General features: G+C 42.8%; 1 protein-coding gene across 6 annotated transcripts in view; it reads right to left on the minus strand.

Moving 5' to 3' along the window:
• wu:fj29h11 (protein NO VEIN) overlaps positions 1–24,919 on the minus strand; it is a gene marked incomplete at its 3' end in the record, with an annotated part of 29,214 nt that extends 4,295 nt beyond the window's left edge. Inside the window, 38 exon segments of one of the 6 annotated variants that reach the window (XM_036217252.1) lie at positions 1,005–1,070; positions 1,245–1,371; positions 1,957–2,140; positions 2,225–2,459; positions 2,535–2,794; positions 3,363–3,544; positions 4,125–4,267; positions 6,109–6,292; positions 6,370–6,551; positions 8,356–8,568; positions 8,643–8,891; positions 9,246–9,396; positions 9,595–9,707; positions 9,798–9,945; positions 10,220–10,339; positions 10,407–10,533; positions 11,471–11,648; positions 12,221–12,395; positions 12,493–12,640; positions 12,715–12,922; positions 13,027–13,123; positions 13,216–13,425; positions 13,633–13,742; positions 13,829–14,053; positions 15,674–15,846; positions 15,948–16,126; positions 16,191–16,331; positions 16,463–16,629; positions 16,706–16,886; positions 17,458–17,715; positions 18,580–18,720; positions 19,175–19,372; positions 19,452–19,571; positions 21,121–21,437; positions 21,526–21,715; positions 22,444–22,623; positions 22,825–22,985; positions 24,141–24,919. In XM_036217252.1, coding sequence (XP_036073145.1) covers positions 1,005–1,070; positions 1,245–1,371; positions 1,957–2,140; positions 2,225–2,459; positions 2,535–2,794; positions 3,363–3,544; positions 4,125–4,267; positions 6,109–6,292; positions 6,370–6,551; positions 8,356–8,568; positions 8,643–8,891; positions 9,246–9,396; positions 9,595–9,707; positions 9,798–9,945; positions 10,220–10,339; positions 10,407–10,533; positions 11,471–11,648; positions 12,221–12,395; positions 12,493–12,640; positions 12,715–12,922; positions 13,027–13,123; positions 13,216–13,425; positions 13,633–13,742; positions 13,829–14,053; positions 15,674–15,846; positions 15,948–16,126; positions 16,191–16,331; positions 16,463–16,629; positions 16,706–16,886; positions 17,458–17,715; positions 18,580–18,720; positions 19,175–19,372; positions 19,452–19,571; positions 21,121–21,437; positions 21,526–21,715; positions 22,444–22,623; positions 22,825–22,863 — 6,319 coding nt within the window. 6 annotated transcript variants of the gene reach the window in all.
• Between the last annotated feature and the right edge of the window lie 6 nt (positions 24,920–24,925).

A 24,925-nucleotide genomic window follows, 5' to 3' on the forward strand; every position in this document is an offset into this window, starting at 1 on the left:
TGATGGATGGATGGATGGATGATGGGTGGATGATGGATGAATGAATAATGTATGAATGATGGATGGATGGATGGATGGATGATGGGTGTATGGATGAATGATGGATGGATGGACAGATGATGGGTGGATGATGGATGAATGAATAATGTATGAATGATGGATTGATGGATGATGGATGGATGATGGATGGATGGATGATGGGTGTATGGATGGATGATGGGTGTATGGATGGATGATGGATGGATGGATGATGGATGGATAGATGATTGACGGATGGATGAAGGGAATGTGGATGATGGATGGATGATTGACGGATGGAAGATGTATGGATGATAGGTGTATGGATGATGAATGGATGGATGGATGATGGGTGTATGAATGATGGATGGATGGATGATGGATGGATGGATGGATGGATGATGGGTGTATGGATGGATAATGGATGGATAGATGATGGGTGATGGATGGAGGATGGATGATAGATGGATGGATGGATGGATAGATGGTAGATGGATGGATGAAGGAAGGGTGTGTGTGTGGATGATGGTGGATGATGGATGGATGATATATGATAGATGGATGGATGGATGGATGGATGATAGATGGATGGATGAAGGGTGTGTGGATGATGGATGGATGGATGATGGGTGTGTGGATGATGGATGGATGGATGATGGGTGTGTGGATGATGGATGGATGATGGATGGATGATGGGTGTGTGGATGATGGATGGATGGATGATGGGTGTGTGGATGATGGATGGATGGATGATGGGTGTGTGGTTTTAAGCGACTACCTGTCCTCGTTGCATTTATGATTGATAACCATCCCTTGAAGGAGAGCATCATTAGACTCAAGGAAGCTGCAGTTCTCTTTTAGACGCTGTTTCTGTCTGAAGTCAAAGGTAAAATCTGCTGTTGGAATTTTCAGCTGGACATGCAGGGTGGACACGCGGCTCACAGACAGCAGCTCCGTGACAGACTGTGTTTGGAAGTATTACTCACCTTTCAGTGTGGAGCAGTAACCTTGATTGAGCTCATGGGGATTTTCCTGGTCTTGACATAACTGGGCTGTTCCAGTAACACACATACAAACGTGCACATCAGCATGTGTAATTCATCAATCAGAAAACAGAGAGGTCATGGATGTGAGGAGGGGTCTGAAGGTGGTAGAGATGGGAGAGGATCCCAAAGTGTGAGAGAACAGGAGCTTTTCTAGAAGAGCGGCGGTGGGAGCGTGCTCACCAAGTCTGGCGAAAAGCACCGACACGTCTTGCAGCACCGCAGCAGTCGGTGTGGGAGACGAAGAGCAGATTACTTCCAGTAAACTGACATACTGTGCTATGGTGGGGCTGGAGTTCACCTCCAGCAGCTGAAGATGAGACAGAGCATCACACTTGTGTTATTAAAGGTTCTGCATTTGAATCTTTGAAATAGGAGACACTCAAAACTCTACGCGCTTCATCTGGAAATGCATCTTTACAGCAACAAATGAGCAACTGCTGTCAGCTGAAGTCTACTGGTCTCCTGCTTTAAATCAGGTACTCACAGAGGTACCGTTTATCTGCCACTGCTGTCTTAAGAACAAAAGCAATAACTGCAGACACAAACTGGAAGCAGTAAGAAGTCCCGTTTGACATAAGAGGAAACAAAACATGAACAACTTTTGGAAAACTGGGATAAGTCATTAAAACTGCTAAAGGTTCAAATGTAAAAATTAACCACGCAAAACGATTTTTTACAAAGTTATTTTTTTTTAAACTCAGTAATACTAAGCTCATTTTTGTTTGTAGATTTAGGATAAAACTATGATCTAACTGTTTTGCTTTTTCACTAAATTGATTAAAATGCTTAAATTAGGAAGAGTAATATTTGATGCGAACATCTGTCTGCAGACCGATGCATTTAGCATGTGTGAAGTGTGAACTGCAGCAGCAGTGTGAGCAGAGCATCTTACTCTGGTGAAGAACTTTTCCATGCCTTCCAGCTGGCTGTAGAAAAGCGCCAGAATCTTGGGCTCCTGGACAGAGCTGCCTTGCTTTTGGGTCAGCTGCCTGTAACGGCTGAACATGGTAGTTGTATCACTCCAGCACACTTCCTTTAGGTGGTAGAAGCGCCCAAAACACCAGTTTTCATTACGTCTGTTGAACAAGTTCCACATGTCACTAAGGTCTGGGCTCTGTGTTGAGCCTAAAGAGGTATGTAGATATGCAGGTGCTGCATACCTGTGGGTCTCCACAAACACAGCCGGGCTGTGCTGGAACAGCTCCTTCAGGCTGCTCTGAGGGCAGTGTGTCTGCAGGTACGAGTAGACATTGTAGATGTGCTGAACGGTTGTAGTGAAACTGGCCCCCTCTGACTCCTGCTCAGGATGCTGCTCCTGGTTCTGTGCCAGAGGTTTGGTGCACCAGTCCTTCAGATATTGGATCAGAACCTCCACTGAGATGGTTTCTCTGATCCCTGTGGGGAAAACACAAAGGTAAAGTTTCATGACGGCCATAAAGTCGAGTTCCAGAGAACAGAAGACGTCTTTACCCAGAGCTCTGCTGAACCCGCTGGAGTTTAAGTCAACGTAAAAGACGTGAGTTCCAAGCAGGCTGGTAACTTCAGGTAGTGACAGGTAGACTGAGCCTGGACGCAGAAACGTCTTCTCCAATTGTTCTCCCTCCTGTTGCTGATAAGCTGGAATCCATTCAAGGCTGCACAGAAGATGGTGGAAGGAGGACTTGGTGTTTCTGATTGGCCGTCCATTGCTGTCAATCACTTGAGCAGTGAGGAACTGAGAGTAAAGATGTCTGCAAGAAGGAAAACAGAAATATGTGAAGCTTTAGAAATGTGGGCGCACAATTCCAACACAAGATGCTGAGGTGATTTACTTCTGTTTGACCAAAAACATGTTCTTCACTGAGGTAGAACCAGGACATGAATGTTTGATGTCTAATAAAAAAAGTATTTTCTTTTTGTTCTTGTGAAGGTTCTTATTTATCCAGGTGTTGTTGTCTAGAAGTTGAATTGTGGCACCTGGACTTGAAACTTTCTGTCTTGAACATCACCACTCATCCAAGTAGCTTTGTCAGTTTGATGAAGTGGTGAAATGTTTCACAAAAGAAGGTCTGAAGTCCAGATGCTCCATTTCAAGACATTTTTGTTATTTAAATGAATGTAGTCTGTGTCAGATGTCCTGGGCTTTTATTACTTGGGTTTTCTTAAAAAAAGAAGCTCAATAAATCAGGTCAACCAGGACTTCTTGTTCATAATGACAGATGTGAGGACACGTTTGCTTTTGCAGAGAGGACTGCATCTGTGATAGACTGTGTTGGCTTTCAGAGGCAGAGTGAAAGCCTTTAAGGTTTGGGGAGTTACCCAGAGTCCCAGTTAGCCTCCAGCAGCTGCAGTAGAGCCATCCTCTGCTGCAGCTGCTCTGAGCCTGGAAGCTGCGCTGTGGCCAGGATCCCAAACTCCTCACAGGGGTAATCCTCCAGCACACAGTCCTGAGCCGCACTGAGGTCCCACGACGCACTTTCAGCTGACCAGGGACTACGAGCCTGTTGGAGGAAAAGAAGGAAAACACAATGCAGACATATCAGGATAATTTCATACTGATTTCCATTGCTCTGGTCCAAGAACTTAGATAGCTCTCACAATAGAAACATTGGCGCAGCTTATTAGCAGCTTATAGCAAGTTTCAGGATTTTGCTGGTTTTAAAAGCTAAACAAAATGCATTTGACTGTTACCACCCACTGTGGAATATACTGTATTTTATATGGATTTCATTTCAGATTATGTTTATGATTTCCTGATATGTTCGCAAATGTTATAATATCAACAGCCCAAAGTCTGTTTAAGCCGTGTCCCTGCAGTCATCATGTCTGTCTAAAGCACAGTCCTGATCTGTCAGCATCTTCCTCCTTTAACCCGTCTTTGCAGCTACATTTAGTCAGACACCTCCCTCCCAAGGGCCTCACAGAGGAGGAAGAGAAGCCGTAGCAAATGGTTCTGATGAGTCATTGAGGCAGGAGATGGTTTGAACCCTGAAACTATCTGCAGTGTTGTATGGTGAGTCCCCATAGGCTCAGCTGTGAAACCTCAGGGTTGTTCCTGCTCTGTTGCAGCGTTTTCCTCACCAGCTCCTCAGCGGTGAGCGTTCGCCGCTCTTTGCGGAGGATGAGACCATCTCTGACTCCCAGCCTGCTGAGCAGCTCTCTCCATCCTTCCACATCCCCGTCTGTCTCCACATAGCAGGGACTCACCAGGGTCCAATCACAGCCTGAGCAAGAGGAGAGTGGAAGAGCAGAGGATAAAGAAATACAAAAACCTACAGTTAACACTGAAACAAACACACCTAATGTGTGAACTCTTTCTGTCATTTGGAAAAAACAATAAAATAAATCTGTGGCAGTTCTGCCAGAAGGACATTTCTCTTCAGTGTGTTTTACAGTTTTTCCCAAATGTTGAAACTCATTTTCTGAAACATTAAACCAACATTAAACATCAAACACAACTTTCAAAATAAAAGCTAAATATACAAAATACTTGACTCTTGAGTCAAAATGAAAACTCTTATGTCAAAACGTACACACACACAGCAAACACAACACACTACACATCAAAACACCAAACACAATTTTGAAAATATGAGTTTAGTGTACAAAATTCTTGACTCTTCAGACAAAAACTCACTTCGAGGTCATAAAGAAGACTCAGTGATCAAAACTAACAAACCAGCAGCAATCACAAAACACTACACAACAAAACACTGTTCACAATAGGGGTTATAAAAAATGCCCCCCCCCCAATAAAAATAGAGCAAAACAGTATTCAGGATTTTATTTTATTTAGTTAATTTTTACTGTAAACCCAGGTTCACATTTATTGTACTTCACCATGTTTTCTGTGTAGGTCAGACCAGAGGACTTCATCAACATCACACAACAGGAAAACATAATCTGGTTTGCCTGATGTAGTCATGAAAAGACCCAACTGAGATGTCATCACAACCCACGTCTAAGGCCTGTGACAGGTTTTGTCGAGTGTATGTTTGTCTCTTCTTCCAATGCCAAGTAGAAAAAAAATCTTCAATCTGGTTATGGAGAACAAGGTGGAAGACAACTAATACTAATTGTGGATTAGTGTTGAACTATTGTCTGATGAGTAAACTTTGGTAAAAACTGACATTGTCCCAGACAGCAACAAACCTTCTCTCTAATTTTCTTGTTGAATTTCTATATGAATGATGCAGATTACTGCCTCTTGTGTGTTGTGAATGCCAACTGTGTCTTAAAAGTGAAAATGTGTCCTGTGTTCTGCAAAGAGTGAATTAGAGTTTTGCAAATTGTGTTTTAGGTTTTGACCAAAGAGTGATGTTTTTGATAAAAGAGTCAAAGCAGTTGATCAGATGGTTTGGAGAAGGGCATTCAGTGTTTCAGCAATTGGGAAAAAACTGTAATACAAACAAAGCTAAGGCCTGTGAAGAATCTGGTTAAACTAGATGATGAAATACATCTTTCTTCAGTTAACAGCACTGAACACTAAGAAACTAGTATCTTTGTCTGGTATTCCAATAAAACTCCTTTCTCTTTTTAAATGATGTTTATGAGTCCTAAAGTTTAAATGAATCCATAGGAGCTGAGTTGGACATGCAAGCCTGCTGCCACTGGACCACGCTTTTGGGGTAAAGTCTTCATTTCAAGGCCATTTTATACATGTTTTATGATCTTTCTTGGCAAAAACTTCAAAACTTCTCCTCAAGGATTTTGTGGGATGACGTCATCAGGGTTTCAAGCATGAAAAATGCGTATTATTTTGCCTTTCAAATTCTGCACTTTTCTTTATTTTCCAAATCAATGCATTTCTTAATTTCTGAAATGAGTTTGATATATCTGTGTAATTATTTGTTGTATTGTCTACAATAAATACTTGAAATAAACCAACAAATAACAACAATTCTTCTCCCTCATATTCAGCTTCGCCTTCTGTGTTCTACTGTTCATAAACGTACAACTAAAGACAAATGAAAGTGCAAACGCAGACATGAATCAGATCATGTTTGGCTTGTTTTCAGAGGCCAACACTCGTAGCATGTGAGCATTTGCTGCTTCCCTCTCATACCAGGCAGCGTCTCATGCAGATCCATGTTTCTGTACTCCTTGGAAAAGTGCACTCTTTCAGTGGCTGAACACAGCAAACCCCTGGAGGTGAGGACGGGCACCGCCATGTCTGCATACTCCTGGCTCGACGCCGAGTGATGCTTGATAAAAACCAAATAACTGACAACTACAGCTTCAGGCTTTGACTGGGGAAAAAGGAAAGACAGTTATTTTATAGAATATGTGACTGAGCCTTTTCTGAGCACGCATGTTCATGTCTTACCTTCCATTTGTTGTTCTTTATTGTGGGGTAGATGTGCTGGTCCAGCAGCTCCTGGGGCTTCAGCTCATGAACGCCGAGTCTTTTGAGCAGCTCTCGGACCTGCTGGCTTTGCAGGGGCTCCAAACAGCTCAGCAGAGACGGGTGAACCACGCTGACATCCCTGTACAGGGCAGAAACTGCTCCTGGAAAAGGATCACACACACAAAAGCAACATTTCCATTGAGATTTTGTTTGAAGTTGTATTTTTTAGAGTCTGATTTTTTTTTTCTCCTAATTGTATTGAAAGTGTATTTGGTGACTGGATGCTTCAGATTTAAGAAATGCAAAAGTAAAAGTTCTAGACTCTGATTCCATTGTTCTGGAAACAAAAGCACATATCTTAATCCTTGAAAGTCCGATGCTTCTCTGACCTGTTTTTCTGAAGCTGACATGGAAAGCCACGATTCCCCACTGAAGCTGCCCTGCTCAATATTTGAAAGGAACATTGCATTGAACTTGGCTACCTCCCTGAAGCATCCACACTCATCTCTGCCGCTTGACTTCACCTTCAAGCCATCATCATCAACTTTGTTCTGCACATCGTCTCCTCTTGCTCTACTTTCAACTATTACGACTGACCTGAAACCAGCATTTACTCTCCTCTGTTTGAACGTCACTATCAGCCTTTTAAAAAAACAGTCCAATCCCCCATGACTTCCCTTGCTTTTCAAACTTGAGGAGACTATTCCATCCTCTGTCAATTATTTCTCAGCTTCACATCCTGTAAAAACCCAATCCAGTGTGAGATGAGAGGCTTTGTACCGAGTACTTTTCATCCTTTTCACTGTAAAGCTGTAGAAGAGTGTTTTGGATGGGGGGGGTGTTCTGTGCCTCATCTCTCCTTCCTCTTCATCGTTCATATTTTCAAATGAAGTTTGTCTTTCAATATCAATTGTTGTTTATAAAAATGGACAAGTAGTGATTAAAGTTCTTTCATTCTGATAACCCAGCTGTGCGGTGGAGGTGAATGGATCCAAACGTCTTTTTGTAAAGCAGTGCACTGGTGTTCAGGTGTGATTTAATCCTTTTCTTTCTGAATCCTCGTGTAAAACCCTGATGAGGAAAGCTGTCAGCAAGTCATGGTGGTCTGAGATGCGTTCAGAGACATCAGAACTTTGACATGATAATCAACAAGAGCAAACTGCAGGAGCGCCATGTTTGGCTGGAAAACGAACATTCATGCCTGCCAATCTAAGGCTCTCCGCACTGTGCAGGGGGAGCTCCAACCTGGGATGCTGCACGTAGACACAGCTGGGTTTGTCCACAGCTGTTGCACTCCTGGACTTAGCTGCCTTTAATGCATGTGTTGACTTCTAACAGGCCACACAAATCCTTCAGACTTTTTAACTGTTTGTTTGAGTGTCTTGATGAACAATGGTGTAAGATCTAGAAATGATTTCAACTCACTTCTGTTGATGGCGGGTAGAGAAAATCTCTGTGATGCATTATTTGTTCAACTACAAGAACTTTTAAAAGTTATAAGTAGTTGAATTTACCAGGGGCACACATGGATGCTTTTCAAACCTAGAATGCTTTTGTTTCTATCTTTCTACAATGACAGGGTCATTGAGTCCTTGGAGAAAAACTGAATAGACAAACACGCAAACATTTGTTCTTGTAAAGTTAAAGGATGGAAGTTGTCTCTTTAATTCCTTCCTTTTCTCTTAAGCTTAATGGTGAAGGACAGAAAGAAAATGGGAAAACTCCAGGACATTCTCTAAATGACATCTATAGGCCTCTGCACTCTCCCAGTTGAGCCACAGACACGTCCCATCTATTTTTAAAAGAAAAACAATGAAAGTTCATGTGACCAAGTTACTTTTTTTTTCAGAGAGAAAAAAGAAAACATCTGTTTGTCATCAAATCCCAGCACACTGAATACATGCAGCTTAATGCAGCAAATTCCATAATAAGCCACAAACATAAAAAGCTTCAATAAAGAATTACCTGTCTGACCCTGAGCTTTCTTTTTCTTTGTCTTTGTTTCCTCCACTGGGAAGAACACTCCCTCCCCGTTTAGGGTCACCACGCTTCCATCGGCCAGAGGGATGATGGGTAGATCTTTAAGGTTTTGCAGGATGGATTCTGCATCTCCGAAGCCATGCTCCATAGCTCGGAAGTTGCAGACCAGCAACCTGGCCAGCTGACGGATATTTTGCTCTGGAAGTGTAAAACATTATTTAAACTTCAGACAAAATAAATGAGTTTTTTGTAACCCCATGTTCTGCACACACCTTTATGAAGCCCCCCTGCTTTCACTAGTTCCTTAGTCATGGCTGTGGTTACCGTGGTAACATCAGACCCCCGCAGGTATCGGACTCCCAGTTGAGTGAGCAGAGAGGTGGGAGGTGTTGGACTCAGATCTGGATGGAGATAAGACAGAGACAGATGCTTTTCCAGCTCCTCACTGCTGATTACGTTGCGGATCACGGCGTCCTGACAGATGGCCACTTGAGATGGTAGTTTGTACACAACGCCACCATCTGAGGAGACACAATGAGCGCAGGGTTACATCCTGTGCTTTTGTAGTCCAATGAGACTTTTAGGCTTTCGTTTACACGGGAGCAGAACAAACTTGCTGAATCAAGAGAGTTCTAAATACTGATAGAAGGGCCAGAGCAGCAATGGAGAGTTTTAGTAATTCACCCCCTAAGAGAGAGAAATTACGTGCAGTCTGGACAAAGGAGGCTTTCATTTTGACAGAAGAGGAATATCTACATTTTAAAACAGAACATTTTTGAGATTTTATTTGCAGCTCAGGCTTTTGTTCTCACTTTAGAGCCAATTGCACCAATGAGTTGATGCGTTCCCTGATTGACACAATCTGTGACTCATACCTGAGTCACGTGTTGGTAGAAAGGCCTTGCCCTTCAACAGCTGAATAATCTGCCCGGCAACAGGCTTGAAGAAGTCCAACACTTCATCAGGAAGGGGTATGAACTGCAGGAAGCGGCAAAGGCCTTTAAGCCCTTTGAATTCTGAGTGATCCTAAAGCAAAAGTGGAGAAAGCAATCATCAAAGTCTAGCTTGTGCAAAGCATCGTGGGAATCTTCTAGTTATGTGAAATACACAAAAAAGTGTAAACTTCAGCTTTAAATTAGCTTTTCAGAGGGCCTCCAATGTTAATTTACAAGATCTGTTCTCAATACGTGTATTTTTTGTTTGTTTCCTGCAGTTTTGGCTTACAGTAAAGACCTTCATGGCCTGCAGGAAAAGTTGTGGTATTTCAGATCGAAGCCACTGGTTCCAGGAGCTGTCCCTGTCAACATCTTCCCGAGAAGAGGGAATGTCAAAGTCTCCTACAGATCGCAAGGCATAAGGTTATGAATTAATCACAGTGCTGGTTAGGAAGACGACTGAACCATGACTTACCACAGCTACATTCTTACCTTGGATAATGAAGCGAAAACCAAAACTGCGGAGAGGCAGGTACGCGAACACTGGCTGCTTCTGAGGCTGGCACCTGAGATCTTCTGCTGTGCCACTGCCCAGCTGGAACGCCAGAGCCAGCTCAGTCGACTCAACATCTTGTTTTACCTGAAGAAGAAAAGGAAAAGTGCTTTAAAAGGACTGTTGAAATAAACCTAAGCAGCTGGAAGGTCAGCGGTTTTCTGCTAAAGTCAGAGGAGCAGGAGCTGCTCCTGTCAGCCTCACCACTCAGTGGAAAGGTTTGCTGGTATGCTGCTTTAATGAAAGGAAAACCATTTCAGGGAGGAGACAGAAGACCAAGCAGCCCCAGATCCTTAACCGAGGAGGGAGGGAAGGCAGTCAGCCTGAAAACAAAGCACCATGGAGGAGGTGGGGGGGTCACCTTTTTGGGATGCAGGGTAGTTTTGACCACCAGCCAGCGCTCGATGCCCTCTGAGTGCTCCACCTCCAGAACATTGTGACTGAGGTCTTTGCGGGTCATGGTCACGAGGCGTTTCTCGCTCTGCTCACAGAGACAGAAAGAGTGTTAGACGCACGGCAACTCACTGCACCAGCAAACATTGACTGACATGGTTGTAGATGGTGATGGACCGCAGGCGATGCAGGAAGAGCAGGAGAGAAGGGTGCACATCATGAAACAGGTTCCTGGTCTGACGGCTCTCAGAGCGCAGAGGAAGTCTTATTTTGGTGGTCCAGCTGATGAAGAAGCAGCAAACAGAGAAACAATCATAAAAATCATGCAGTCAGCCACATGCAGTGAAGCATTACTGCAGTGAGGATGATGTTCCTGCTGCTGAGTGATGCAGCGAGCACCAGTCCTTCCCCAAACAACAGCATCCGGCAACACACCTGTGATGACGGACAAACTGAGGGGCTTCACAGGTAACATGTCCAAACGTTAACACCCGAAATGACTGACCCCTTAACCTCCAAAGTGTTTCAGCCTGACAACTGTCTCTCCGGTGTTGGTAGTTAACATTCCTTCTCTGTCTGTGCTTTAGACACAAAAAACAGTCACTGATTTTTTGTTACATAAATACAAAAACAACACAATTTCCTGGATTCTTTGTCACATTCTGCCTATCGCAGTAGAAGAATCTATGATGAACATTACAGACTCGGCTTTTTCAGTGAAACATTTAGCAGGATCTGGCACTGACAAATACTGCTCCACTTGGCCTGGTAAATTTTCAGTTCTTTGTTCTCCTTACTTCTCCAAGCTATTTATTTTGTTTTGTTAAGATTATTCATTAAACAAAGTAAATTTCCAAAATGTTTTTGAGCTAGGGTCCTAATACAATCACAGAAGCCATGAAAAGTGTATTTCTTTAAAGGAAAAGAAGCATAACATCATGGTGTAGGAGATTCTTCACTTATATGAAGATAAATTATCGGTAAATACGTTTGGACCAACCTGTTAAGTGGTTTAGCACAAAGTCGTGAGTGCAGTCTAAACAGAACTGAAGCTAATCTGTGATTAGTCTTTGCAAACCTTGAATGATCAGAAATGGCTTTTCTGAGTCCTCAAACTGACTACCAGCTGTGTTTAAATGTAAAACGGAAAAGAAACTGCAACATCTCTACAAAAAATGATATGCAAACATTCTAAATTTGCTCCCCACAAATATCCAACCTGTGCTGATTGAAGAGCTTCAGCTGGGGGTCCAGAGGCCTCTCGTCCTCGGTCCAGTGGGGGAGGATGTATCCCATAGGGCCGCAGCTTTTGTCAAAGCGAATGTGGAAGCCGTTGGAGTGGATCTCAGGACAGTCTGTGACCTTAAACACAGACTTAAAGCCAATGCCCTTTTGTCCTGCATAAAGGAGGCGGACCATTGTGATGCCAAAGAAAAAGAACTGTGCTGTTAAACAAAAGTTGGCTCTCATAAAAATCCAAAAGATATGTCCTTGAAGCGAGGACATCCAGAAAGCACTTCGTGCCCCCAACAAGAAGATCAACCGCAGAGTACCGAAGAAGAAAAAATCTTCTTCAGTAGAACAGCAGTTTAAAAATATTTTTAGCAATCCAAAAACCATAATGCTACATGGCATCATTGCAATTTAATCATTCCCTTCTAGCCAGAGGGGAAAGAAAAAAACAAACGAAAAAACTTTTCAACTGAGTTCTCATAACCCCCCAAAACAAAATCTGCAAACATTGTTCCCTTCATTAAAGCCTTTGAACCAAACATGAAGCTATTGTAAGACACCCACATTTGACCTACTGACATCCACATTCATGTCAGTAGGTCAAAAGGTCACATCTGCTGATAATCAAAAGCATTGCCCAATGAGGCAAATTGAATTTGTGATATTGGGCTATATAAATAAAATTGAATTGAATTGAATTGATCTGGGCATGCAGAGGGCCTGCTTCACTACCTACCAATGTATCCATGTTTGTGTTTGCCCTTGGTGCTGCGGCCCACATCACAGATGGCCCGGATGTTCTGCTCCTGGAAGCCGCTCTCGTTGTTCAGAACGGTGATGCAGTCCTGCTCCACCACGAAGGCCAGCGATGGGACCGTGGTGTCTGAGGAGTAGCTGTTGTCGTCAGCATTCTGGTAAAAGCGAAACAAGTGAATGCACAGATCTTCCAATGACGTGTATTCCCACCCTTCAATCATTTGTGTGGGTGTGAATGTCTGGTCTGTTGACCTGAATGAGCTCCAGGACAAAGTGTGTGTCTTTGCTGTAAAGTTCTGTGGAGAGGCGGTCCAAGCCTCGGCCCAGCCTCTCCTGCTGGACCTCCATCAGCCTCTGGCCCTCTGCAGACAGTTCCACCCCAATGCCAAACTCGCTTTTCCTTCATGAAACACACAAAGGTTAGACAGAAAAGACTCCTGACAGCACCAGCTGCTGTGAAGAGAAAGATCAAACCTAATGTCCTCAAGTATGGCTTTTTGGAAACAGAGTGGGCTCTCCGACTCGACGCCGGCCTTCCTCTCCTCTGCATCTTCACCAGTTTTATTAAGAAGCCCTTCTCCGTTCTCTCCCTCAGCTTCACTGCTGCTTGAAGTCTCTTCATTAGCATTTGAGGCCAGCTCATACATCTCCTCCTCGTCCTCCTCTTCCTCAGTTTCCGAGCCTTTGTCACCATTTTAAAGACAAAAATGTTTGTTTATCACTGTGTAAGAATACGTAAGTCAGTCATTTTCAAAAGGACTGAATTCTGTCGTCATGTTTGGTCACCTGGTCGGAGGTCAGAGTCTGTAATGTCTTCATCAACCAGCTCATCTTCACTTCCATTCAGAGCTGACAGACTGCTGCTTGAATCTGCCAAACTAGACTGAGGTCACAGAAAACATCAGGTTTACTGGAAGCCTGAAAAACAGAGCCAACAACAAGATGTTTGCTTGATGGTCTGGTCTGCACCCCCACCTTGACCTGGTCCATGTTTTCTTTGTACATGTTGTGGTTTTGAGGTGGGTGGAGCTTGTTCTGGTAGTCTCTGATCCAGTCTGTCACACCGATGAGAATGCCCAATCGGTGCAGGCAGTTCAAATGTCTTAGGTCAGACTGAGCTGTGCTGATCAGGACCTGTTTGGACTTTGCTTGACCCAAAACATGGGAGAAAGGCTCCAAGAACACCTGGAGGGCAAATTTATGTTAGGACTCAGACGCAAGAGATTATCTTGAATATTTCCAAGGACTTCAAGGACAACTGAATGAAACAAGGAGATTTGAGGATGTCAAACTTTGAACTCCACATTGATCCTCAGGCTCAACTTTCTCGTGTCAAAAATCAGATGGAACCATATCATTAGAGCTCAGTAAAATCTTTGCTATGGAACCTGCCTTCTGCAGAAGAGCCTGGCAGGTTCTGGTGGGGATCCGTATCAAACAGTCCAGCAGAAACGTCGCCACTCTGCTGTAACAGGAAATGTCCTCTTCAGCCTGGGAAAGATCTAAAAACATTGCTCATTTTAAACGGCTGTACCTGAGTTCTAACTCTACAGATTTTGTTGTGCTTTAAAAAAAGAACTTCCAGAACCTTCTTTGGCCATGGCCTCTGCCAGAGCGCTCTGCATGTGATTGGCCAGGAGGGCTGTGGGAGCATTCCTGATTCCGTCTGCAACCACCATGGACACCAGATGACCAGCGGTGCCAACAGAGTCCAGGGCGGCGACGGCACTGCAGAAGTGTTTGTCTCCTGTGTCGGTGGTGATCTTGAGTAACAGGCCTGGTCTCACCTCCAATGCTGCCAGCCCTGTATTTGCTGTTTGTGAAGCAATCCATCACATGTGAAACTATGAGCATTAATAACACACTTAAACATGCAACACTGAAAGAACAGAAAAACACTGTTGTTGCATCATGCTCATATACACTGCCTGCCCAAAAAAAAAGTGGCCACCTGGATTTAACTAAGCAAATAGGTACGAGCCTCCTGTTGGATAATTACTGCATTGGTGATTATCTTTCAGCTGGCAACAAGTTATTTAAACCCAACTGGTGCCATGAGTTGCTTCTTATTTCCTAAACAACCATGTGGAAAGACACATCCCGTGGTCGTGGAAAAGATGTTAGTCTGTTTGAGAAGGGTCAAGTCATTGGCATGCATCAAGCAGAGAAAACATGTCAGGAGATTGGCGAAACTACTAAAATTGGGTTATGAACTGTCCAACGCATTATTAAAAACTGGAAGGATAGTAGGGACCCATCGTCTTCCAGGAAGAAATGTGGCCGGAAGAAAATTCTGAATGATGGTGATCGGCGGTGAGATCAAATGGAAGAAAAACAACAGTAGAACTCAGGGCTCTGTTTAATAGTGAAAGTAAGAGCATTTCCACACGCACAATGCGAAGGGAACTCAAGGGATTGGGACTGAACAGCTGTGGAGCCTTAAGAAAACCACTAATCAGTGAGGCTACCCGAAAAAAAGGCTTCAGTTTGCTCGGGAGCATAAAGATTGGACTCTAGAGCAATGGAAGAAGGTCATGTGGTCTGATGAGTCCAGATTTACCCTGTTCCAGAGTGATGGGCGCATCAGGGTAAGAAGAGAGGCAGGTGAAGTGATGCACCCATCATGCCTAGTGCCTACTGTACACGCCTGTGGGGGCAGTGTTATGATCTGGGATTGCTGCAGTTGGTCAGGTCTGGGTTCAGCAACAGTATGTGTTCAAAGATTGAGGTCAGCTGACTACCTGAATTTACTGAATGAGCAGGTAATTCCATCAATGGATTTCTTGTTCCCTGATGGGCATATTCCAAGATGACAATGCCAGGATTCATCGGGCTCAGATTGTGAAAGACTGGTTCAGGGAGCATGAGACATCATTTTCACTCATGGATTGGTCAGACTCGACCATCATCAATGCAAGATCTTAGTGAAAAATGAATGCAACACTGGATGGAAATAAATTTTGTTACATTGCAGAAGCTTATCGACACAATGCCACAGCGAATGTGTGTCGTAATCAAAGCTAAAGGCGGTCCAACCAAATATTAGAGTTTTTGACCCTTTTTTTGGTGGCGACATTTTTTTTGGCCAGGCAGTGTATTATCAGGTATTCAATAATTAATCTTTAATAAAAAAAAACATTCCCATCATTTTGTGCCATAAATCCAAAGTCTGTAAAATGTGCAAAAAGTGCACAGCTGTAAAGAAGACGTCCAGACTAACTTTCTGTCTTCAAATCAGAAAACCTGAACTGCATAGACGCCACCTGAACGTGTAGCCAGCTGCTCATCGATGATGAGGACACATTGGGGCACGCTGTGCAAAATCAGAAAAAAATCTATTCATCCAGTTATTAAAGCCCCCAAACAGACCGATCTGCCATCAATAGTCCACCCTCCATTCACTGCCTGTAAAGATCTCATCAAAACAGCTCACCTGCATTTCTTTCGATGAAGTCTTTCAGGGGGCCATGAAGGGACTTGAAGATGTAATCCCATTGGCTCCAGTCACTTAAGTCTTCCAGCAGTGGACAGCAGAGTAAACTGGCGAGGGCCTGATCTTTGGACACCTCACCTAGACGTCCCACACACTCAGACCCACTTTCAGTGCTTTTTAATAGAAAGGACACATGAGTAAAAATGAAAAGGAGAATAAATTAACTACAAATGATCAAAGTAAACCAGTTTAGACTTTTGCCTTCCATCCTAACCTTTCGTCTTTGTGTTTGGACACTAAAGCTGACTCATAGTAGATCAAGCTCAGTCCTCTGGCGCTGAGCTCCCTCTGCCGTTGGACCAGCCCAGCCAGCGTTGGCAGAGGCCCGTAGCCAAGGTCACGACTGTCCCGGACGCTGTAGTGAGCCCTCAGAGCTGACTCCACGCAAGACAGCTAGAAGCAGTTTTAGGTTTAGTGTCTGTGGTATTACAACGTGTTTTGTCAGAACACAACATACTTCATTGGGATCAGAGGAGGCTACATTGCCACACTGCTGGATGAACTCAAATACATCTTGTTTGCTGGGTCTGAAGCCACATCCGGACAGGTTCTTGTTGTTTTCCAGGAACAGGAGTGATCCCAGAGATTCCTGCAGCAGCTGCAGTCAAAGGGATGAAAACAGGGTGTGGGTTAGCCTCACTGTGACCAGATCTCTGGCTGAGACAAGGACTGATGTGATCTACACAGACAGTTTCACTTATTAGAAATCATGAAAAACCCAAGCTGCACCTGAATGTTTTTCACCAGGAAATCCAGGAAGGTCCCTCGCTCTAAAGAGAGAAAATCTTTTATGTGAAAGTGTTTGGTTAGCTTCCTCTCCAGGGCAGCAATGTGGGCCAGAGTGACGGCGGAGTTCTGACTCCTCAGGCTTTCTTTGAGAAACTCCTTCACCTTGGCTGAGAGACACACAGCACAAGTGTCAGCTTTTCTCTGAAGAAATATAAGAAGTGTCAGTGTTTTCTGAGCATAAACCTTCACAGGGGAGGGCTGTGACATCTCTGTCCACTGCTTGGCTTTGTTCCGTCTTTTGGGGGGTTTTCTCTTTGGGCACTAAATCCTGGGGAGCAGCCAGGGAGCCTCCACAGATGGCCAGCTGAAACAGGGCTTTTGTCAGTTGATCATCTGATACTTTTATCAGGAAGTTTTCAAAGTGCTGGAAAAGAATGAAAAAGTCTTATTCAGTACTTATTCTTAGCAAATGATTACTGTGTGCAGGCTTCGAATGGTGTGGTAAAGCCAATCAGAAAAACAGAAGGCATTGTTTTTCAATTGTTCCTGCATCATTACCACCTGAAACAAAAAACTCAAAATGTTACTTGACACTCTATGCCAGGGGTATTCAAATCCAGGCCTCGAGGGCCGGTTGTCCTACATGTTTTCCAACCAACCTTCCATTGAAGCTCCTTATTGGCTGCTAATTTCCAGGATCAGGTATGTTTAGCCATGGTTGGAAAACATGTGGGACACCGGCCCTCGAGGCCTGGAGTTGAATACCCCTGCTCTATGCTGTAGTTAGCTGACATATAAACTCTTCAGATTTCACTCCACTCAAGCTTCTCAACATACATATGACTGGTACATTCATGTTTCTTTAAAATATCTTTTCATTAACCAATAAATGCTAAGTAGGAGCACAAAACAAGCTTTTTGTTCCAAACAATAAAATATGGAACAAACATCTAAAACGACCAACCAAAGCAGATCTGGGCAGAGAGCAGATTTACCTTAGCCATCCGTGGGGTGAACACTCTGCTGGCATTAGAAAGGACTGTCAGCACCACTTCAGCAGCTGGCATAGAGGCATACTTCTTTCTGACGTCCATGTTTATGGTGGAGAAGAAGCCTGTGCTTTGCAGAGGTCTGAAGACGTTCTCCTTAATCTTCCTGAGATGTTCAAGCGTCTCCTGCTCCAGCTCCTTCTGGATGACCTCTCTGCATTGCTCTAGCACTGTGCGCTCAGAGCGAGTCACTTTGGAGACAGTCTTTAATGGGCACAAGAAAAAATTAAATACTTTCAACTTGTATGTGACCTAGCAGGAACTGCAAATTCCATTCCAATGAAGAAAACAAGCAAAACCTTATCATAATACATTGTTTGTGAACTAAAATGATAAAAGTAGAAGCTTCAACAGAACTTTGTTGTGATATCTTAAGTCAGAACTAACCTCACCTTTCAGTTAAAATTAAGAGCTTTGTGAATAACATTTGTCAAAATGTCAATGTTAAAAGAGAAACTTTAAAAATGAATTGATTCTGAGCCGAAACAGACTCCAAAAGAAGAGAATCTACACAGCTGCCACTGAAAGGTGATTCTTGATTTTGAAACATCCCTCAGAAATTTAAGTCGCAAAGTAACTGTAGTTTTCACACTTTTTCTAATGTAACTGAATTAACCTCTACTTTGACAGGAGTGAAACAGCTGTGTGCTTTGATGACGCTGTTTGAGGATGACAGACACGACCCTTTCTGAAGCAGCTTTTATGCAGGGGTGTTGGATTTCTGAGAAAAATTCAATTGATCAGTTAAAAAAAGATGTGAAGAAGGGCTGTTCTGTTGTTATAAAAATGATTTCATGTAAGAAGCTCCATATCACAAAAACATATAGTAGGAGTTACCTCATGGAAGACCTCTCTGCATGGCTTTAGTACTGTTTGCTCTGGAAAGGGTCTTTTAGTGGGCAGGAGATTTTTTATTTTTATTTTTTGGTTTTGCAAAACTCTCAAATCATTCTGTAAAACCTCAACAAATGAAAGTTCTGCTTCTGACCTCATCAAAGGTTTAAACAGTAGATGGTGTCTGCAGACAGAATGTTAAACAGACCATTGTGTGTGTTGAGGAAGTCTTACTGATATAGGCAGACCAAAGCTGCTAATCCGGATTCCCAGCTCGTAAGGAAACTCACAGTTATAGTGATCGGCCAGATGCTTCATAAACTCGGCCAAGTCTAACTTTGGTTCTTTCTTGTTTTTTCTGAAAATGTAGAGTTGCTGGGAAAACAGGAAAACATGTGAGTCAATAAAGTCAAAGTATCAATGTCCAATTTTACTGATTGTACTGATCTTTTAAGGCAAGCCAGAGAAGAGTCAAAATTAATTCTGACATTCTATTATCTTAATACTATTGTTTCTTATTTAAAGCAATTTAACATGCCATAAAAATGCAAAATTTAAAAACATATCAAAATTGTATTCAGTATTTATTCATCTGTAAAAACAAAACTATCTGTAAGGGTAGGGTCTTCGTGTTTATTCAGTTCTTTTCCTGGGTCTTGTAATGTTCTTTTTTCAGGCTTTTTCTGTGCCAGTCTCTATCGTGAAAATGACCCAGAGCTGTCTCCATTTATGCTAATCATTCTTCAGTGTACATGTGTGTCTGGTTTTCAGGGTGTCTGTTAAATCACAGCTTTGCCTCTGCCTTATTTCAATGTTTGACTTCAGTTACCTTTAAAATGTCGACAGTCCTGATTTTAGGAATGTCATCGTCTTTAGTGTTACTGTCGATCTTGAACATGCGGTAGATGACAGGGAGTTTACACAGGGGTCCAAGGCTCAGCTCCTCATAATGCTTCTTGTCTTTAAGGGCTGCCAGAGTCTGGCCCAGCTCATGCAGGGTGCAGATGCATGACACTGCCTCGGTGGCCTGAAATCAGAGGAAGCGTTGTCAGCATGGCATTGTGATACCTTACATGGACCAGCTCACAAAAGCCATGCCTGCTCACCTCTATGAACATATTGATCTCCCTCGTGAGGTACTGAAGATTATTCAGAGCTGGAAGGATCCTTGGCGTCAGCCTATGTGGGTCCAAAGATGGAATCATTGAAAGCATCTTGCTTATCACCTACAGGACAAGTGGAGACTTTACATGTTGGACTTGCTGAGACACTGAGATGAATGCTGCACTTCAATGATAGTTACAAGAAAATGTCATCTTTAAACTGGGATAAAACCTACTCAAAAACATGCCTCTCATTTGGAACTCTAAACAAATGTGCAGTAGTTTTAAGATGCCAGTGACTGCACTTTATAACACTAAGACATCCGCAAGCAGGACTGAGGGAACCATGGTCAGATTTGTCTTAACCCTAAAAATGCCATACATCCTCAAAATCTCTGTTTGGAATGTAATGTTACCTTCTAGGAACATGACCCTCCCCCATATCCCCCACCCTCACCCCAAAAGCTCGGCTTGTTGCAGTACAGGAAAATGTGTCCCCTCAAAAACCCTGTTGCCAATGTAAAGTAAACAGTTTAAGAATTTGTACCCCTCCATCCATCCATCTTCTTGACCGCTTCTTCCCTTTCGGGGTCGCGGGGGTGCCGGAGCCTATCCCAGCTGCTGATGGGTGAAGGCGGGGTACACCCTGGACAGGTCGCCAGTCTGTCACTGGGCCTCAATCACACACATTCACTCTCACATTCACACCTAGGGTCAATTCAGAGTCACCAATTAACCTATGAGGCATGTTTTTGGACGGTGGGAGGAAGCCGGAGTCCCCGGTGAAAACCCACGCATGCACGGGGAGAACATGCAAACTCCACACAGAAAGGTCCCAAATCCCCCAGCCGGGAGTCGAACCGGGGCCTTCTCGCCGTGAGGCAAGAGCGCTAACCACTGCGCCACCGTGCAGCCCAGAATTTGTACCCCCTCCACAAAAAAAAAAAAAAACTCTCTGCTATGTTCCAAGTGAAGTGTTCCCCTGAAAAGCTCTGTTACATCCTCTCCATGCAGAAAGATGGAGCCACTCACAGAGCAGAGTGAAGCAGAAAGAAGGAGAAAGGCTCAGAGCACACATGTCAAAGTGAAGGCCCGGGGGGGCGGATCCGGCCCTCCAGATCATTTTATTTTATTGTTATTAATGACCCGATGTTATCTTACACTTGTTTCTAACTTGTAGAATTTTGACAAAATATAGTGTTACGGAGAATAAAATATTGAAAGTTATTTAAGGTTTAAGGTCCTGTCTGTTTTTAGTCATGGTTATGTTAAAAAGTGATTGAGTTTGACACTCATGGTTTAAAGGAAAGTTCTCACAATTGTTTTCTGATGTGCATGTAATAATTTATTTTCTTTGAACGTGTTGAAGGTTGAATTTGCAAAAATAACTAAATTGGAAAGCAAAGAGAAATAAAATGTGTTTTTCCCAAATAAGTAAAATCTTTGAATGGTATTTAAATGTTCATAATTTAGTTATATTTAATAATAAAGCTTTACCTTTCCCATTATATTTGTGTTGACTAAATATTTAAACCTAATTCAATCTACTAAAATGAGACTAAAAGTAATAGAACCCCTATGACTAAACTGGCACTAAATCTAAACCTGTTTTTAGTCAAAGGACTAGAACTAAAACAAAATTCTCTGTCAAAGTGAAGACTGCGTCCCCCACCCTTTCTGTGGTGACCAGGTCTCCCTCAGCAGCAATGTCTCGCATCACACTCTCTGCCAAACGGTTGATGGCCTCTGGGTCTGCAGCTCTGTTGTTCCTCCAACATGTGGGCTCTCTCCTGGCCTCCGAGGCCCGCATGTTCCTGCCATGGACCTCTCGCATCTGGGCGTAATATGCATCTAAGCTGTTGCCTTCTTTAGCCCGGCTTTTTTCTCCTGTGGCCATGTTAGTAGCAGCTGAGGTGTCAGGCCTGTTTAGGGAGGCGGCTTCAATGGCTTGTTGCTTTTTATTCAGTTCTTTTTGTTGTTTGGGCTTTGCTGTTGTCGTTAGAATAAGAACACACGTTTTTAGGACATGAACAAGTTTTTCTGTTTTTGATAGAAGTGTGTTTGTAAGCGTGGATACCTGAGGCTGTCCTCAGTGGAGTGTCCTTAGCTTTTGCTGCTGCCTCTGGCTGAGCAGACTCCTGCTGTGGTTCCAGTGTGTCATAAAGAGACTTTCCCTGCTGGAGAGGAAAGTCTTCCCCAAGCTGCCCAAAGCTGCTGGAATGGAGCTGGTCCATTGATGGAACAGTTGGCTGGTTCTTCTTCTTCTCCTGTAAAACAATTCACCTTATCTTTGTGATGCATTTAACCATTTTATGTTTTAACTTTGTTCAGACACATGAAAAAAGCTGATAAAGACACATAATGTGACAAGCATACAGAAGGTCGACGTCCAGTAATGTTAGTGTGGAATGTAGGCTAGAAAAGAAAAACTGCTGGCATTTTAAATTACACTTTAAATTGATATTGAGCAATCTTCTATGTAAGAATACACAGAAGAATGTCCAAATATTTTACATTTAATGTAATTTCAAAACAGGTCTCAGAGCTCCCTAGTCTTGCTGTCATTTTTATCATACTTTCTGACATACTTCTCAAAAAGAGCAAGATATTTGGGAAACTTTTGGGGTAGTTGGTCACCAAAGAGGCTAAACTGTGAATGGCTTGAGACAAAAAGGTTCATGGTTCTTCAGATAAACATGACCTTCCTGGAAAAGGGGTTTTATGATTTCCCATAAATCCTCCTCATCATCGTAGCATGTTGGATATCTAAAATGGGCTTTATAAACAATGACAGATTGTGTTTGCTGACAGTTTCTCACCCTCACTGATTTCCTCTTTGAACTTGAACTTGAAACTTGAACTTGACATAAGGTTTGTAGAAAAGTAAATGTATCATGCAGTTTGCTTTCTTTACAAGTGTTTTTTTCTTTGTCTTAAAGCTCAGTAGAAACAAGAGGTATGTTGTTTGTTCAGTGCACTTGCTGATTGGACTAACCTCTAGTATTCTCGGCTGTTGGGTCGCTTGTTCTTTAGGTTTGCATCCAGTAAAGGGTTGTGTTTCAGGAGTACATGAAGAGGTGGAGGAGCCTGATACAAGGCCTAGAGGATTCTCAGAGCTCCTGCTGGCAACAGACTCTAGTGTCTTCAATGCTGCAGGTCTGTGGCACTCCTGAGTCTTCTTTTGAGGAAAGTGAATCTTATGGAAAACTCTGTCCTCCAAAATCACCAGATCATCTTTAAGGAATTTTACCAGGCAAGAAATAGTTTTGAAACCTACATCAGATAACCTCAAGTTCTGATGATACTTCTGGCTGTATTTTATGGTTACAGTCTTCAGAGGAACTCCCTCTGGATGATCAGTCATCAGAGCACTGACCTTTTTCAGAACTTCGTCTTTTCTTCTACTGTCTTCCATTTCCCTTCCAAATGCAGGGACCCTGCACCCTGACTGCGTAGATCCTGGCTCTTATGAAACTCTTTGTTTCTCTGCACAACCAGTTCTTCTGAAGATACTACCAGGCTGGCAGTGGAATCCAGCTGTAAGGTATGAGAGGACAGATTAGTGCGGTAAGTTTTCTTCGTAGACATTACTGAGTTGGTTTTGCAGAATCTCAAAAATCATTTAAATAACTAGAAAAGAAACAACCCTTTGAGAAGATAAATCCAGTCATCTAATACTAGTTCATGTTTTTTTAATTTGCTGAAGATCATTGCTAAAGTGGAAGGGAATAAAGTATGTCATGGTGGAGCTCTCACAAGAGGGGGTCCAGGGATGCTAAAGTGGGCGGGGCAACTGTAGAGGGAATGTAATAAGTACATGAAAATACAGAAACTGTTGTCTTTTTTATAAATCAGTTACTGTTTAAGCATACATATGATATTCAATTGTCTGAGCAAATTCTCCTTTTCTTTAATATGAGTAAATTCTGACCGAATTCAGAGGCAAAAAGATCTGAGTACATCTTTGTCTTAAGGAAAGCTGAATCCAATCACACACCGCTGAAACCAAACCACATTGTTCAGTTTCTAACTGGGAAATCAAAAAGTTAGGAGTTAGTTGAAAGTGGTGAGATACCAGGTGATGATTGTTTTAACAGATTTTACAGCATCAGATAGTTTGAGATTAAAATAGGACATTTTTACCTGAAACATAAAAGTGAAACTAAAGAAGCTCCGAGTTCAAGAGAACTATAGACTGTCAACATGTTCTAGATTTGCTAAACACATTTTTGATCAAACATAAAAGTCTGTATAAACTGATGAAGAACACTAAATGAACCACCATAGCACACAGTAATGAGGAATTAATGAAAATATAAGGACGTACATTCAGTCTCTACTTGCATAGTTATTATTGCTGAATAATTGACTTATGAGAATTCACTTCAAATCCCAGATGAGTTTCAATTAAAATGAAAACAATAAAACCCAACAACAAGAAAGCAACATGCAATTTTAGGTCAAAAATATATTTGTAATGTGATACTGTAGAACTGTGTCGTCTAATCTAGCCCTGCATTTCTGTCAGGGGCATTACCAGCAAACAAGTTCATTTCCACCATCAAACACCCCGCCCCTCCACTCGACCAACACACTGCACATTTCTCATGGCTTCACCTTTACAGCTGATGTCGAGTTTTTACTTCAAGAAAGAATCTCAACTGGTCAAAGAGCCAGAGGCAGTTTTCTTACCTTTGCCTTTGGGCAGGTGGTCCAACTCCTGCACAGTCCTACTGAAGCTGAACATTTCCTGTTCTGCTTTTATACCTCCTCCCTCCCTCCAGCTGTTTCACTGTCATCAAACTCAAGAAATGAAACTGAAAGTCACTGCAATCCAGTCCTGCTTCAGTCTCAAACTCTTTTCTCGTGAAAAGGGTTCGTTCCCTGGAGAAGAAACAAGAATCTTTCATCCAATGAGTAAGCTGGTCAGGAAGGAAAGCAGAAATGATTTAGGTGAAGACAAAACACACGAAGAGGAACTATAAATACATGATAAGTTTCACATTCCTGGCTTGTCTCAGCTGCAGTGTAATGTCAGTCAGCAACAATCAGACATTGTGCTCTAGTTCTTCATAGGCAGGTCCAGTAATAAGGAAACACACCGATTGTTAAGCTACGGTGTGTCCAATGGTCTTTACCTGTAATCACTCAGGTAAAGGAGGAGGGCTGTGGTCACTGAGCAGCTGAAATAAAACACAGGACAAAAGGCTGCAAGAGCATCAGTGAACTGCTCATGCTCCTGTTTCTACTGCTGAAATGTAAGGTTTTGGAACACGGAGAACCTTCCCGAACAGACTGCAGGAGGAAAACTGACGGTGTCAGAAACACCATGTTAGAGCCAGAGAGGCTTTCATGAAAACATTCCAGCCACTTCAGGGACACTTACTGAGCTGGGGAGATTTTTTAACAGAATCTTGCATAAATCGGCTTAAGTTTTTACTAGTTTAATTGATTATGTCTCTGGACCCCCCCCCCCC

The sequence above is a fragment of the Oryzias melastigma genome, linkage group LG19, assembly GCF_002922805.2.
Source record: "Oryzias melastigma strain HK-1 linkage group LG19, ASM292280v2, whole genome shotgun sequence".
In the NCBI taxonomy this organism is placed as follows: domain Eukaryota; kingdom Metazoa; phylum Chordata; class Actinopteri; order Beloniformes; family Adrianichthyidae; genus Oryzias; species Oryzias melastigma.